General features: G+C 39.0%; 1 protein-coding gene across 3 annotated transcripts in view; it reads right to left on the reverse strand.

The window, feature by feature from the left end:
* Positions 1-6,344: 6,344 nt before the first annotated feature.
* The window catches only part of smarcc1a (SWI/SNF related BAF chromatin remodeling complex subunit C1a), a 157,543-nt gene continuing 145,873 nt past the window's right edge, over positions 6,345-18,014 (reverse strand). For all 3 annotated transcript variants that reach the window (XM_069922057.1, XM_069922056.1, XM_069922055.1), the window contains exons 27-28: positions 7,331-7,507; positions 6,345-6,599 (exon numbers count right to left, since the gene is read on the reverse strand). In XM_069922057.1, the coding sequence (XP_069778158.1) occupies positions 6,526-6,599; positions 7,331-7,507 (251 nt within the window). In that variant the 3' untranslated portion in view covers positions 6,345-6,525. The remainder of the gene's footprint in view (positions 6,600-7,330; positions 7,508-18,014) is intronic.

The following is an 18,014-nucleotide window of genomic DNA, read 5'->3' on the forward strand; positions in this document are numbered from 1 at the left end:
GATGTATTAATGTTACAGGCAATTGCACATAATCTTATGACAGAAATAACCCTAGTTTATGTGGGCATTCTTCCCCCCCCCCCACCCACTCTAAAGATGTCAACCCATCTGGCCCCAATTTCCCTCTTCCTTCTCCCTTATGGTTGTTCTAAACACACCTGTGTATTTAGGCACTATTTTCAAGTCCAGTGTTTATTACCAAAAATGACATTCCTTTATATTCAGTTTTTGCCTTCCAGATAGGAGGGCTGAAAGTGACAAGTCAAGGTGGTCGTCTTCAGTCCAGAGGCTGCCCTTCCCCCCACCCCCCCCCAGCTCAGGAGGGAAGGGGTGGGGGAAAGAAGAGGAGAGCAATAGTGATTGGGGACTCATTGGTTAGACAAGTGAATGGAAGATTTGCTGGATGAGATCGAGCCTCCCAGGTGCCAGGGTCAGGGACAACTCTGATTGAGTACCCAGCAATCTGGAGGGGGAGGACAAGCAGCCAGATGTTGTGGTCCACATGGGGACCAATGACATAGATAGAAGTGGGATGAGGTCTTGAAGAAAGAATATATGGAATTAGGGAAGTTAAAAAGCAGGACCTCAAGGGTGGTAATCTCAGGATTGCTGCCTGTGCCACATGCTGGAGAGGGTAGGAATAGGGAAATGTGGCAGATAATTCATGGCTAATGAGTTGATGCAGAGGTTCAGATATGTGAGTCATTGGGAACTCTTCTGGGGAAAATCTGACCTCTACAAAAAGAACAGGTTGCACCTGAACTGGAGGGGAACCAATATCCTAACAGGCAGGTTTGGTAGATCTGTTGGGGAGGGTTTAAACTAGTTTGGCAGGGGGAGGTGGGAATCAGAATGAGAGTACAGAGATTAGGGTAGAAGGACACTAAATATGAAGGGAGAGAGAAATCAGATTGTTAAAATTAATGGAGAGTGGGTAGTAAAAGTAGATGGCAATCAAAGGTGTGAATGTAGGGGACATTCTCTCATGTATATATTTCAATGGAAGGAGCATTGTAAGCAAGGTGGATGATCTTAGAGCATGGATTGACACATGGAAATATGATATTTTAGCCATCAGTAAAACTTGGTTGAAGGAGGGGAATGCTTAGCAGCTGGATGTTCCAGGATTCTGTTGCTTTAGACAGAATGGGGGTGGGGTGGTAGAGTCGCATTGCTTTTTTAAAGAAAACATTACATCAGTGCTATGGCAGGTTATATTGGAGGGCTCATTCAGTGAGACTATTTGGGTGGAATGAGGAATGGGAAAGGCATGAAAGCACTAATAGGGGTGTATTATAGACACCCTAATAGACAGGGAATTAGTAAGGAGATTGCAAACATGTGTAGTAAACATTGGTGGTGATTGAAGATTTTAACATTGACTGGGACACCCATACTGTAAAAGGCCTGGATGGGTTGGAGTTTGTCAAATGTGTACAGGAAAGTTTTCTAAATCAATACATAGAACCAACTAGATAGGGAGCAATACTGGATCTCTTATTAGGGAACAAGATAGGTCAGGTGAGAGGTTTGTGTTGGGGAACACTTTAGGTCTAATGATCATAATACTTTTAGTTTTAGGTTAATTATGGAGAAGGATAGGGATGGCCCCAAGGTTGAGTTTCTTGATTGGAACATCTAATTTCCATGAGATGCAAAAGGATTTAGAAGGTGTAGATTGGAATCATTTATTTTCTGGGATGTAACAAATAAATGGATATACAAAAAGGAAATTTTGAGAGTACAGTCTGTATGTCCCTGTAAGTATTAAAGGAAAGGTTTGAAAATATAGGGAACCTTGATTTTCAAGGGATTTTGGTTTGGAGGAAGAGGGATGTGTACAATGGGTAAAGACAGCAGGGAATAAATGAGGTACTTGAAGAATATAAAGAGTGCAAAAAAAAAATCATTAAAAAAAATTAGAAAGGCTAAAAGTAAATACGAAGCTGCTTTGGTAGGAAAAGTAAAAAATAATCCAAAGGGTTTCTACAGGTACATTAAAGTAATAGTGAAGGATAAAATTGGGTAACTTGAGGATCAGAGGGATAAAGCTATGCGAGAAGTCAGAAGAGATGGGGGAAATTTTAAATGATTTTTCTTCATTATTCACAGGAAAGGAGTATTGAGTCAGGTGAAGCAAGGGAAACTAGTAGTGAGGTCATGGAAAATATACAGAATAATCAAGATGTTCTACTAGCTATTTTAAAGAGAATTTGTTACATCTCCAGGTCCTGACAAGATATTCCCATGGACCTTGATTGAGTTTAGTGTAGAAATGACAGGGGCTCTGACAGAAATACTTAAAGTGTCATTAGCCATAGGGGAGGTGATGGAGGACTGGAGGGTAGCGCAAGTTGTTCCACTGTTTAAAAAAAGGCTCTAAAAATAAATGAGGTAATTATAGGCCTGTGAGTCTGATATCGGTGGTAGGTAAATTAATGGAGGGTGTTCTTAGAGATGGAATATACAATTATTTGGATAGACAGGACTGATTAGGAGTTGTCAATCTGGATTTGTGCATGGTAGATCATGTTTAACAAATCTTATAGAATTTTTCGAAGTTACTAATAAGGTGGATGTTGTCTACATGGACTTTAGTAAGGCCTTTGACAAGGTTCCACAAAAGAGGTTAGTTAAGAAACTTCAACCATTGGGTATTAATGTTGAAGTAGCAAAATGGATTTAACAATGGTTGGCTGAGAGAGTAGTGGTGTTAAATTGTTTGTCAAATTGGAGGCTGGTGCCTCAGGGATCAGTACCGGGTCTATTGGTGTTTGTCATATATATTAATGATCTGGATGATAGGGTAGTAAATTGGATTAGTAAGTATGCAGATGATACTAAAATTGATGCTGGGGTGGACAGTGAGGAAGGTTTTGAAAGCTTGCAGTGGGAAATAGGCCAGTTAGAAGAGTGGGCAGAAAGATGGCAGATGGAGTTTAATACTGTGAGGTGCTACATTTTGGTGGGATTAATCAGCAAAGGTCCTAGATGTTAAATGGTCAACAATCGAGGAGTTCAGTCGAACAAAGGGATTTAGGAATTCTGGCACATAATCCCCTGAAAGTGGAGACACATGTAGATAGGATGATGAAGAAAGCTTTTGATTTGTTGCCCTTCATAAATCAGAGTATTGAGTACACGAGTTGGGATGTCATGTTGAAGTTGTATAAGGCATTGGTAAGGCCAAATTTGGAATATTGTGTGGAGTTTTGGTCGCCAAATTATAGGAAGTATATCAACAAAATAGAGAGAGTGCAGAGATTTACAAGAATGTTATCTTGGTTTCAAGGTAAGGTTAAAAAAGCTAGGACTTTATTCCCTGGAGAGTAGAAGATTGAGGGGTGATTTGATAGAGTTATTTAAAATTACGAGGGGGACAGATAGAGTAAATGTAGATAGACTTTTTGCATTGAGAGTGGGAGAGATTCAAAGAAGAGGACATGGACTGAGATTGAAGGGGGAAAAGTATAGAAACATGAGGGGGAATTTCTTCACTCAGAGGGTGGTGGGAATGTGGAATGAGCTTCAGGCCAAAGTGGTAGATGCTGGCTTGATTTTAGTATTTAAGAAAAAGTTGGATAGGTATGTGGATGAGAGGTATGGAAGGTTTTGGGCTGGGTGAATGTCAATGGGACTAGGTGTTCAGCATGGACTAGAAGGGACCAACTAGCCTGTTTCAGTGCTCTGATTGTTATATGGCTGGTATGGTTAGTATAGCAGTTAGCATAACACTATAACAGTGCCAGAGAAATATGTTTGAATCCAGCATTGTGCAAATTTGTATGCTCTGTGCCTGTGGGTTTCCTCCATGTGCTTAAATTTCCTCATATATTCCAAAGACACAAAGGTTTAGTAGGTTAATTGGTTACACTGGTGCACTGGAGCCCATGGGCTTGTGGATAAGAAGGGCTTGTCTCTGAATTTAAAAAAGAAAAAAATCATAGGTTTGGAACTTGTCACCAGAAAATAGGTACTACAGGTTGGAACTATCGTGTGCTTGGTGGAGAGGGAATGTTAGAGATGCTTGTTAGGCTGCAAATCAAGTGGACACCTTCATTCAAGATGGTGATACCCATCTAAGCAATTATTGTATCTCCACACTGCTGGTTACAGCTTGTAGGTAATGTTGTTGCTTATGGGAAATGAAGTGTCAAATACTAGGTTCCTAAATGGTTCTCCTGATGATTCTCTTACTGATATTGTTAACATGGGTTTAATGATCACAATATTATTGAATGTCAGAAGAGAAAGATGGGCTAGAATTGAAGATGTCATTATCTGGAAGTTACAATGTAAAGCACAACATAACTTTCTCCAGATCAGCTCAAGTGTTTTGGTACATGGCAGCAGGTAGTTGATTTATCTGTGCAACAGCAAACAGAACTGAACATGGTGCATTTATCAGAGGATAGGAATACTCTTACCCTACCAGTAGGGAAAATCACTGCAAAGAGTTGAAGATTGCTAAGTCAATGACACTACCCTCCAGCAGAGATAATTGGGTCCAGCAGTCAGAACCATTTCCACACGTTGCAGGCATGGCAGCAGGCACAAGAAATATTTTCCCTCGATTCCCGTCGTCCAGATTCAGTGAAACTAATTAGAACTATAATTAATTGAAAATATTCCACTGTATCTTCTTGATGTGTTCATTCTCTCCAGATTTTCCTCCTAACTGAACATTTAACTAGTTTTCATTAATCTGTGCACCAAATAAAATTACATAAACATAGCAAGTGAATAAATACAGCAGACATAAATTAGCTCCAAAGCAGAGACCGTCTTGTGAGATGAAATTGCACCTTTCCAAAGTAATAGCAGATATAAAGTATATCAAGGCAAGGCCAAACAGATTGCTAATTACAAACTGGAAGTCTGAATAAGTACAGCAATACCTCTGTATGTTAGAATAAAGATAGTTCTTTCATATAATATGGTTGCAAGGAAAGTCTTGCTGATGGGCCCTTCAGAATTCCACTGTATTATTGTCCAAGTGGTGACAACTAGAATACTCTAGCTGGGGATTTAGCTGAAAGGACTTGATGATAAGTGGAAAGATTTTGATTTGACAATTATTTTTAAGATGCACAATACATACATACTTGATTACTTTTGTGTACATTATTAATACAGTACACAATGATCATTAGGGGGTTAGGAAGTTGCAAATATAATCTCATTAAAGTGGTCATCCTTTTCTCATTCCTCCTATATTCATACAACCTCTGGAGATGACCTCTTGTTGTCCTGGATGAATAACACAAACCCTCCCCTTTCATCCCTCATTCACTATCACATGAAAAAATATTGGAAATCCAGAACAGTAAGTTGCTAGGCCAAGACCTCCTAAAAATAATGGCCACAACATCATAATTCCAGTACTGATCTGTCCATAATTCCAGTACTGATCTGTCCTCCAAGTTCAACGGCCTGTCCAACAATACTGCCTGCATTGAAACAGACTCAACTCAGAACATTATTCCCACTATTGCTCAACCTTTAATTCTGCCTTTGTATGCAGGCTGAACATTTTTTTCCATAACCACTTCAGTCTCTGCTCTGGTTCCCATTCCCCTGCAACTGTCATTCACACACTTCAGAGGGAGGGGTTCATGTATTTCATATAAAGAGATGAGGGTAAACCTCTGGCACCTCATTGTAGATCTTCGTTGACTGAAAAACCACGAGACTCCATGCAGCCCAACATGCACTTCCTCTGGGAAACTCTGCTTCATGATTATTGAATTCTACTTTGCAAAAGTAAATTAAATAACACATTTCACACTGGCCAGAGATTTCATAATTTGGTGTGCAACTCAAATATGGTTGATTGAGTAGAAGACGTACTTTAAACTGTACAGCGAAAACCAAATATTTTGTCTGGATGTTCAACAACGAACCAATGCCTCAATTTTTCAATATACAGACCAAGAAGCAAAAAGTTCCACACTTAAATTATTACAATCAATTAGACATTGGTGATTGATTTTCTCCCTGTCTACTTTGATATACAGGTGTCCACTCCTAAATGAAGCACTAGTTAGGGAATAACAAACCAAATTTCTGAGATCAGTCTCGGCTCTGATGTCTCCACTTTCATGGTGGAATGAATGAAGAGGAAAGAGAAACTAGTATCCTGAAAGGAGTCAATTCTTTCAAGCTGATATAACCACTATATCTATGTTCATGTACATATTCAAATACCTTCTGCTGCTATTGAAACACTGACAAGAACAGCCATCTGAAAAGGAAACTCACCCAACTAAATAAACAACCCAATGTGCTTCAATGCAAAGAGTTGGAAACAGGAAAGGACCCAGCTACCAAAATGAGGCAGGCAATTTTGTTTTTGTGGAAAAAGTGACCAGAACACGTTTTAATTTTTTCCCAAAGAAATTCTATTTTCAAAAAAGGAAAAAAAAAAACTGCAATAAAAAGGGAGAGCTAAACAAAATAGAGGCAAACATTTTGGATTTTGGTGTCTTCAAGAAGGGAGGTAGCTGGATAGAAACACAAGAGACATTATGGTGCTGCAGGTGTTGTTGCCGTTGTTGTGGGCACTACTACAGCATCTGGCTGTACACCTGGGCCTGGATCTGCAGAATCAAAAAGACAATATTGTTAAGGTTTTGTATCTAAAAATTACACTTTGTATAGAAGAAAAAGGCAATTTAACCATCTGATTACCTCTTCCAAAATTCCAAGACTACCCCACATTATCCACATTCATTGCCCAATTAATAAGTCAAGAGTTTAGTACATTATTTCCTGCTTCTCATGTGGTATGAAAGAATGCCAAAAACAGCCCACCCAAAACACAAGGGCACCATTAACAAATCCAAACAGATGTTTGAAAATAATTGAATAGTCTGATCCATACAAAGCCCTTGTACTTCACACTAAAATAAAATTACAACTGAGGGATCATTTTTTTCTAAACCTATAATGAATGTTGCAGATATTTAAATTTTTTCTACAAGGAAGGATACAAAAACAAGCTGTATAAAAAGCCCAATTTCCTCTAGCCTCTACCCTTAAACCAATAAAAGTAAACTAATTGCATTAATTGCAGCAAAATCTTGCTGTGCACAAAGCATTTGCAGTGTCCACTGACAAAACCATTCTCACTGTTCACTCAAAACTATACCCATTTCTGCTTCATGAGCATGGCGTTCTGTCAATATTTTGGTTGGCATTCTTCATCTAACAGAAAATATGATTAACCTAAAGAATACTTGTTTCATCTTCAAACAAACAAAATGATTTTAAGTAGTATTGCCTATATGCATCACATAGAAGAGAAAGTATGATTTTGTAAAATACTCACACATGCCATTGGTAGCAGTTGATGGCCGTGGGCCCATCATGTTACCGAGTGTTGGTGGTACAACACTTGGATTTGGATGAGAAGGTGCTCCTGAGGACACGTTTGGCTGGAGGTTGGGCATCATACGGCCTGCCATTGGTTGCCCTGGCACCATTGCCCCAGCTCCAGACATCTGACCTATTGAAGACAAAAATTATAAGCAAAATTTACAGTAGCAGATCTAACCATGCACTTTAAAATGTTAATTTTTATTACCAAATTCAATTTGAACTTTTGGTCAAAAGATGAACACCAGCATGTATACTTCAATGTTCTCATATTTCTCATGATAGGGGAAGCTGTAATTCTGTCAGTTCACAAAGCAATGCCATCATTCCTCTTCCCCATTTCCCTGTCACCTATTCTATCATATTCCCATCAACTCTCAAGGTTACCCTGCCATCCAATGCTAGAAGCACTTTAATTTTGCCATTTAACCTGCCATCATATCCTTGAAATGTGGCCAGAAGAAATTTTCAGTGCTAACTCCACAAAGACAGTACGAGGTCAGAACTGACCAAGAACACTGGAGCAACTGTTGTGACTGTGATCCCACTTGATAGAACCAGTACCACCAAGTCAAATATGAGAACAAAACAACATTAAAATTATTAGCCAATTCAGAACAAAGCAGCATTCAATCCACATCAAATGCCATAACTGATTGTGGGCTTCAGGAGAAGGAAACCAGAACATGAACCAGTCCTCATCAGGGGGTCAGCAGTGGAAAGGATTAAGAACTTCAAATTCCTGGGTTCAACGTCTCTGAAGATCTGTTCTGGGGCCTCCAAATTGATGCAATCTTGAAGAAAGCTTGTCAGCGGCTATACTTCGTGAGGAATTTGAAGAGATTTGGTACATCACCAAAGAGCATTCTGACTAGTTTGATCACTGTCTGGTATGGAAGTGCCAATGCACAGGACAGGAAAAGACTACAGAGTTGTGAACTCGGCAAATGCATCATGAGCATCAGTCTTCACTCCATCAAGGACATCTATTAGAGGAGGTAGCTTACGAAAGCAGCCTCTATACATAAGGACCCTCACTACCTATGTCATACCCTCTTCACACTGCTACCATCGGTACTTTTTCCCCTCTGAATGGACAATGAACCACAGATATTACCTCACTTTCTCTTTTTGTGGTTGTTTATTTTTAAATGTAATTAAATCCAATATTCGCACCTATAATACTGCTTTCATGACAATAAATTCTGATCTGCAGATACTATTACTCTATTTACCACACTGCATGACATTGTCATCTTGGGAAAACTGATGTATTTTTGATTAGTCAATGCTATGACTAACCCTTTAAGGAATATTGTTGTTTGTAGTGTTACCAGAGTTACTATAACGTCAAAGATGTAAGCTCTCGAGATACTTTTCTTTGAATTCATCTTAATCTCACTTAATCCTTAATTAATCTTATTTGCTTATTTCTTTCATTGGTTTAAAGTTGAATATCATTATAATTATACAGTTTGCTTTGTTACTCATCATTATGAAAATCTCAGTGCAAAGTTATGCAAAATGTTTATCCAGTTTTATCAATGAATTAAAGCTACTACTACAAAGTTTAATTTACTGAATTAATAAGATAGTAATTCAGAATATTGTCCCTCATGTTTCTGTGAAGATGACATGTTTTGAAATTGGGAAATACTAGAACTTGGAAAGCGTTGTCTATAGGTATAAATGAGCAGTGCAGGGTTGTGGGCAGGAAAGAACTGTTACAATGCTGTATTTATAATTTTTAAAAAAATCAAAATAGATCACTTATTAGATGCTGGAAGAAGTTTATTATTGTTCCCAAATTTGAGAAAAGGGACACATATAACCATGGTGCCTTCAATTCAGATACCAAGAAATAAATTTAGGGAAGACGACCTGGTTCAAGCAAAATACAAAGATACAAAAATATCAAGGTGATAATATTATTACACAGCTCCACCTCAGTTTGTGATATTCTGTACCCAATCATTTCAGCATAATTATTCCTGAAGGTTAATTATTTCATCCATTAAAGATCAAAATCCTCACACAACATTCCAATTTTATTAAGAGGAAAAGATGCACCTGGGAAGAATTCTGCAAAAAAAAACATTCTACAAAAACAAAATTTTGACTTCTTGCCCCAAAATCTTAAAAAATATTGGTGTCTGGAGTGTAAAATATAAACCAGGGCTGATAGAGCTGCAACAATCATGCGATGGCAAGCCACGCCTACTAAAGCAGCTGCTTATACGTTTCCTGTCTCAGACAACATACCGTGTATGCCATTGTATAGGACAACCCCAGAATTTCTACCTAGATGTTGGTTTTGAGTGACATTCTTTGATTAAGACAATCCCCCCCCCCACCCACCAAAAATAGTGGATGCTGTTAAAAAGCAAATCTCAACATTTTAATAACATTTAAAGGTTTAAAATTTTACTTGGATATTTTAAAATAAACCTCCGTCTGCTCCTGTAACAGGCCATTTAAAGCCTGTACAGAGCCAGCTGCTGTCGGATCAGGCAGATGGACCCTGCGGAGGAGCACAGAGACTTCGCAAATAACTAATGGAGCACATGCGAGATTGCGTCAGAGCCTGCAGGAAGATGGCAGCAGTATTGGGACTTCATCATTAAAAACAGAATTTTTGATTTTGTAGAGGACAACCCTGATTTTAAGGTGACATTTTTAAGTTTCAGATCATCCTATCCAATGGCATTTCCGCGAGCCACATATTATATGTCAAAGAGCAGCATGTGGCTCGAAGGCCGTGATTTGGCCATCCCTGGTGTCAACTGTATGAGATCACTGATGGTTCTGCACAAAGTTCATTATTTTACTTTCCAAAACTAGACTAAAATCTTCATCTGACAATCACAATCTTTGTATTATTTTTCACAATTACATTAAAATAAATTGGAATGCAGTAATTTAAATTTTGAAAATGGCAAGCATAGTATGGTTGGAAAAACTGATGGAAATTAAACAATTAATTTACAATGTCTTTGAACACTGGGAATTTCTTCACTTCATCTCGGTTTTTTGTTAAATGAGAAGTTCAAGCCTGCAAATGCATCAGCCAGAATGCTGTTCATTGACTTTAGTTCAGCATTCAATACTGTGATTCCCTCCAAACTGATCGCCAAACTTCGCCAGCTTGGTATCAGCTCATCCCTCTGCTATTGGACCCTGGACTTTCTGACTAACAGACCCCAATCTGTTAAGTTACACAATCTCTTCTCTTCCATTCTCTCCCTGAGTACTGGTGAGCCCCAGGGCTGTGTGCTGAGCCCTCTTCTGTTCTCCCTTTTCACCTATGACTACATTCCTTTATTATGGTTCTAATTCCATTATCAAGTTCACAGATGACACCACGGTGGTTGGCCTGATCGGGGTGGTGGGGGGTGGGGGGGAATGATGGGATGGTCTATAGGGACGAGGTCCAGGACCTGGCCACGTGGCCGACAACAATTTGGCCCTTAACACTCAGAAGACCAAGGAAATTTTTGTGGACTTCAGGCTTGCTAGAAGCTACACTCATGCCCCTATTTACATCAATGGAGTTGTAGAGGAACATGTATCAAGCTTCAAATTCCTTGGTGTCCACACTTCTGATGATCTTATCTGGTCCCTGAACTCCTCCATCTTGATCAAAAAGGTGCAAAAAGTGCCTTTATTTCTCGTGGAGCTTCAAGAAAGTTTATTTCTGTCCCAGGATACTGATGGATTTTTACCACTGTTCCATTGAGAGCAGACGCACTTATGGCATTTCAGTGTAGTAGGGCAATTGTCTCGTATCAGACCGTAAAGCACTTCAGTTTTTTTGGTAAAAACTGCCCAACAGATTTTAGGCATCCAATTGCCCACCATTGAGAACATCCATCAGAAACGCTGTCTGGGCAGGGCAAAAAGCATCATGAAGGAAGCATCTCACCCTTACTATGGACTTTTTACTCTCCTTCCATCCGGTAGGTGTCACAGGAGCCTCCGGTCTCAAATCAGCAGGCTCAAGAAGAGCTTTTCTCCTGAGGTTGTGACCCTGCTGAACCTTAAATCACAGCGTTGAGTGGTTCTGCACTCACATTGTACTGTCAGCACTGAATGCGCCTGTTTTTATTCACACGTAGTGGCTGAATGCTAATTGTATTTCACTGGTACTTGGCACAATGACAATAAAGTTGAATCTAATCATCACAGCACATTGAAACAAAAATGATGAGCAAACCAAATGGACACAACTCTTCAAACATTCAATCTCTCTCGAGTACAAAGTCTGTTCAAACCCAGATCAAAGCCCTTCATTAATCATGCTCTAAATATATCTTTTTAAAGCCATCTCCAGGTGTAACTAAATATACCAGAAATGATTCAATGTTGAATATACTCATCTCATGTGTGGCATTGCAATCAGCTTCACCTCCATCACAGATATGAACTACTCTTTTTAAAGGCTACATGCACCCAAATCAGCCCTCTTACAATCTTGAAGCAATGTAATATAATGCATTTATTCTCTTCCTCTGCATGGAAAGTTTATTACATGCAATTCTGAAGTTGTCACAACCCTCAAGTTACTCCATGTGTGTAAGTGTTAGAAAGTTTCCTCATTGCACGAAGAAAAAAACCCAACTCCAATCCAGCAAAGGAACCGTGAGATGGCAATTTATAACATCAAACTTGAACTGCTATCATCTCAATTCCATTTTTCAATCTTTGTACCAAATGTACAAATACAACAAAAATCGATTAAAGTGAGCCAATGTTAAACACCTTACCAGTTTCAATTTTTACCAGACTCCTTTCCTAAAGAACCTACTTCATGTGGATATTTCTCTTGAGAAAGCAGAGGGTGATTTAGTTCTTCCACAAACCAGAAATTCTCAATTCAATGCGACATCCACACACTTCATAAGTTATTGTATACAACTTGCAAGCAGACAGAAAATATTCCTGTTGACCATCAGAATAATCAATTCAATATCAATCTTAGAAATTCTCAGTTCTTCCCATGGCTGTTTAAACACCATCTCTGCAGAGATCAGTTTTTGAATATGACCAGTCATACATTACAGAACACAGGTCTAAACTATATGGTATTCTGGGCTAATCTCTTATCCATAAACCTCCTAAATGTCTTTTGAATATTTTCATGGTGCTCACATCTAATTTTATCTGGCAACTAATTCCAGATGCAGACAGTCCACAGTAGAAAAAAATGCCTTGTGTCTGTCTCTTTCCTCTATCATCTTAAATCTATTGTCCTTTCGTTCCATCGTATCTAACCAGGGGAAAAGACTTTTATTATTCACTTTATCCATCCATCTCATGATTTTGCTAATCACTAAGATCATCCCTCAGCCTCCTTCACTCTCGGGAATAAAGACCCACCTTATTAAACCTCTACTGTCCTGGCAACATCCTGGTGAATCTCCTCTGCACCCCTTCCAATTTATTAATGTCCTTCCAAGAACTGGGCAACCAGAACTACAACCAATGCTCCAAGTGGAGTCTCACCAATGCTGAGCAGTTGATTCGAGTGCCAAACTTTTGTACTCAATACTGTGACAGATTATGTTGTGTTTGTATTGTATATAGATATATACTTTTGTGAGATAAATTGGGGCAGGGGTTTAGGTCACATACAAACACTTGAAAACAGATTTCATTTAAAATACTGGAGCTTTGCACATGATGAACAGGCTGGCTCCAAGAGCCTTTGTAAAAGCTTTGGAGAGTGCCCAAGAGACTTCACTAATGGATTGTTGTTTACAAAAGGCAACAGATGAAAGAACTCGTTGGAGTCGCAGGTTGTCTGGAATGGAACTTGCTGTTGTAAGAGAGTCATGTGATTTTGCAAGCAGAGAGAAAAACAGGCTTTTCTCTGCGTGCGCGAGAGTGCGTGTGTGAGAGTGCGTGTGTGTGTGTGTGAGAGAGAGAGAGAGAGAGAGAGAGAGAATTCAGATCTACAGTTTTACAGTCAGCAGCAGCAGCTGGGGCTGGAATAGGACAAGCTGGAAAGCTTGTGGAAAACCCCATTTGGAAGATGGGTTGTGAGTGCTTAGTTCTGCCTGATCAAAGCCCTTATGGTTCATGTAAGAGGAGAGGACTGGCTGTCTAATGTTTCACTTGAAATAAGAGAAAGTCTATGGTGATCTGAAAGAAAGAGGTTATCATCTACAGAACCTTGATGGGGCAAGTTTCTTCAGCAAGACACGGGAGTAGCTGGTTACAAGGAATCAGTTGTGGGTGTCCAACGAACAACAAATCTATCTCTGAAAACCGACAAGAACCTTCCTAAGTGGTAACCATTTACCTTTCTATCACCAAAGCCTGGTGAACTTTATAAATGTTAAATTCTGTACACAGTATAAGAATTGCCTGCAACCAGTAAACTTGGAGGAATGAGAAGTGAGATTGGACAGTGAATCAAATAACTTTTCTAAACTTACACACACATTACATACATTTGTGCTTAGAATTAGAAGGGGGTTAAGTTAAATTGTGATCTTGTTTTCATGCTTAAAGATAATTAAAACCAACTTTTGTTTAAGTAACCATTTGTCTTGGTGAATATCTATTGCTCCTGGGTTTTGGGGTCCTCTGGGCTCGTAACAATATGCTGTGCAATAAAGGTGAACATGCCAAAGCTTCTTCAACATCTTCTCCATCCAAGTTACAACTTTCAAGGAACTATGCACCTGTACCCCTTAATCACTCTCATCTATAATACCTTCCAGGCCCTGCCATTGACTTTTTTTTTAAAGTCCTACCTTGATTTGACTTACTAAAGAACAGCACATCACATTTGAAGACAAAATATTTAAGATTCTTTCATTGTCATATAATACAGAATGTGTAATAGTACACGAAATTGCCTTCTGGCGGCCATAATGCAAAAAGTCACCATTAGTGTTGCCTGGCACCCCTTACAGTAAGAAAGAAGGAGAAGCAAAGAGAGTCCTTTCAAAGTCACTGAATGTCCATGGATTAGCCTCCAGTGCTCCTGCAGCCGCATAGACACCCATTTGATCCACTAGCAACCCAAGGTCCAGATTCAAATCTCTAACCCAATCTTGGGAGCCCTTCTTGCCCTCAGCACCCTTTCGAATCCTGGCCAGTCTCCAGCATGGTGCAGCTTGTGTGGATCCCTCAGATGCTGGTCTGGTTCCATGGTCACTGCCCTGTAGGATCTCCTTTGCTTCTCCTTCTCAAAGAACTGTGCTCCTGGTGCCTTGCTTGCCAGTCTTTTGCTCCCCAGAGCCTGCAACTCCTTCTGCCCACTGCCAGCACAGACTCTGCCCTCTTGAGCACCAACCTCGTGGTTTCAGATGTTTTCAGCTCTTTTAACAGGCAGTTTAAAGTCCTTGCAGATTCATCAGCTTTGGGACTGGGCAGATGAAGCCCTTGGAGCAGAACCGTGTCTCCTCTCCCCACTCTGCTGGATCCGTATCACCGACATTGCTGCTGTTACAGCAGCCCTGACAGCACCAGCATTGTCAAAGTTAAATTTAGTCCAAGGCTATGACAGTCTGTAATAAGATGGTTGTGATGAACTTTGATGTATTTCACTAAATCAGTGTGAGGAGAGGTGACATTTAAAAGGCATTGTTAGAATAAAAGCCAGGGAGCATCTGATTGAATTCTCTCATTACTGCTATATTTTGTGATGCTGAAGACAATGTATTTAATGCACATTAAAAAATTAAATTGTAAAGATTTTCCTCAACTATCACCTGGTGATTTGATGAAGCTATGGATTAAGAAAAATAAAATGATAGGCTCTAGGGCTGAATTATCAGCTTTGACTCTGTTGTATAATAATCAACTTATTTATTTTTCAATACATAATCGAAGTTTATTGCATTGGAGATTTAAAGATGTGAAGAATTTGGGAGATTGTTTTAAAGAGGGTAAATTTTTATCTTTTAATCAGATGAGGGACAGTTTTGGTGTTGATAAGAATTCTTTGTTTCTCTATTACCAAATTCGATCTTTGGTAAAATGTATGTTTGGTAGAGATATGATTTTATCTGAGATGACTAAATTTGAGATTTTTCTTATGAAGGTACCAGAGAAGGGTTATTTATGTATCAAATATTACAGGGTGGTATGGATAAAAAGGGTTGGGATAGGTCTAAATGTAAATGGGAAGCGGACATTGGTTTTATTTTTTCAGAGGATGATTGGTTAGATATCTGTTATGATAGTGTAACTAGATTGATAAATGCACGTTATGCAATGATTAACTATAATTTTTTACATCAATTATACTTTACAATGGAGGAGTCACGTGATGGAGTAGTGGCCGGACGGTGAACTCCAGCCCTCTCCAGAAAAGTCGGGAAAAACAAAGGAAAACACAAAGGCACAGAAATAAAAGTTACAGAAAAGTGAGTATAAAGGTGGAAAGAAGATGGCGACAAAATAAAGAAAAATCGAAAGCAACGGTAAGAAGAGAGGAAGAGAAGACAAAGGAGGAAAAAGGTGAAGGCCTTACCTGTCCGAAGAGGCCCGCTGCGGAGAGAGAAACCCGCTCCCTCAGGTCGGTAAATAATGGACTACAAAAATGGCTCGCAGAGCCGAGTAAAAGTGCGCAACCGCGCATGAAAAAAAACACACCGATGGGAGGGGGGACCAGCTGGGGAGTCGATCTCCACAGCCGGCAACGACAGCTGCAGAACACCTGCAGCAAGAAGAGACCACAGAAGACAATAGAAACAAGAAAGAAGAGGAGGAAAGGGCACCAAAGAAACAACAGATGGTCAACCCAGAGGAAGAAGAAGAGGAAGAGTACAGAGAAATAGAAGAAGAAAAGAAAGGCAAGGTAAAGGATATACTTGCTCTTATTAAAGGATACATGGAGTCATTTAAAGAATGGCAAACACAGGAATTTAAGGATTTAAGAAAAAGAATAAACAACACAGAAGAGAAAATAAATAAAATGGAGATGACCTTAACAGAAATGGGAAAGAAAATGGACAAGATGGAAGAGCGGGCAGTAGCAGCAGAAATGGAGGTAGAAGACTTAAAAATAAATTGGAGAAATCTAATAAAAAAACTAAAGAGACACAAGAACTACTAGCTCAAAAAATAGATACAATGGAAAACCATAACAGAAGAAATAACATAAAGATAGTGGGCCTTAAGGAAGATGAAGAAGGCAAGAATATGAGGGAGTTTATAAAAGAGTGGATCCCTAAGACCCTAGGATGTCCAGAACTACAGCAAGAAATGGAAATAGAAAGGGCACATAGAGTATTGGCCTCTAAACCACAACCACAACAAAAACCAAGATCTATTGTAGTAAAATTCCTAAGATATACTACAAGAGAAAAGGTACTGGAGAAGACAATGGAAAAAGTAAGAGAGGGCAACAAACCACTGGAGTATAAAGGGCAAAAAATCTTCATTTATCCAGATATAAGTTTTGAACTCCTAAAGAAGAGAAAAGAGTTCAATACAGCAAAGGCGATTTTATGGAAGAAAGGGTATAAATTTATACTAAAGCATCCAGCGGTATTGAAAATATTTATTCCAGGACAACAAAACAGACTATTCTCGGATCCAGAAGAAGCACGAAAATTTGCAGAACAATTACAAAAATAGACTGAGGGAGGAAGACGGGTAATGAGAGTTAAAATGATCACGATTGATATGTATGTGGGTAATGACAAAAATAGACTGAGGGATGAAGACGGGTAATGAGTAAAAATGATCACGATTGATATGTATGCGGGTAAAGAGGTATAAGAGTGAATAGAGTCAATGAGCATACATGAATGTATCTGTACTTAGAGGAAAATATAGATAGTATAGACAAGAATTAATAAGGGAAGGTAATGGAATAGAGAGAATAAGGAGGGAATTAAAAGAGTGACCTTTGTGACATATGAAAAGTGAAATCTTTTCTGGGGGAGGCAGGGTGGGGGGAAATAGCGGTCACTGCAAAATCAGTTGACGCTTGCGAGTGGATTCGCAAATCCAAATGGAGAGGGGAGATGTGGTTGTCCGACAAGGGATAAAGGACAACTCAGGAGGTGAAGGGGAGATTGGGGATAAATAAGATAGAAATAGGAGAATAAGGAAAATGTTGGATGTTGTAGGAATGTTGTCTTATAAAGAGTTGAAAATAAGAAAACAGAAATGGAAAAGGAGGAAAGGTAATGATGGAAAAACGGAAAGAGAAGATAAACAAAATATAAAAGGGCTACGCTGAACTATATGTCTTTAAATATTAATGGAATACATAACCAAATTAAAAGGAAGAAACTACTAAATTTAAATGAATAAATGTATTCCATTAGAAAAAATAACATATAGGTTAAGAAATAATATTGAAATATTCGAACAAGTATAGGAGCCTTACATTAAATACAATAGCGAAAACCTACCGGGGACAAACATTACCTAAGTTGATGGAAGGAGAAGGAAAGAAAAGAATGGACTCAGTAGAATTTCTGGTGTAATTTTGTTGAATGACAACATTGTCTGACTGGCTTAATGCAACCTAGATTGTATACCTAAAATGGATGAGAGGGGGGGTGGGGGGGTGGTTTGGGAGGAAAGGAGGGGGGGGAGAAAAAGTCACTGTATATGTGTGAAAAAGAAATAGTGTATATCATGGCTAATGTGATTTATGGTGTGAAAAA

The sequence above is a fragment of the Narcine bancroftii genome, chromosome 2, assembly GCF_036971445.1.
Source record: "Narcine bancroftii isolate sNarBan1 chromosome 2, sNarBan1.hap1, whole genome shotgun sequence".
NCBI classification, from domain to species: domain Eukaryota; kingdom Metazoa; phylum Chordata; class Chondrichthyes; order Torpediniformes; family Narcinidae; genus Narcine; species Narcine bancroftii.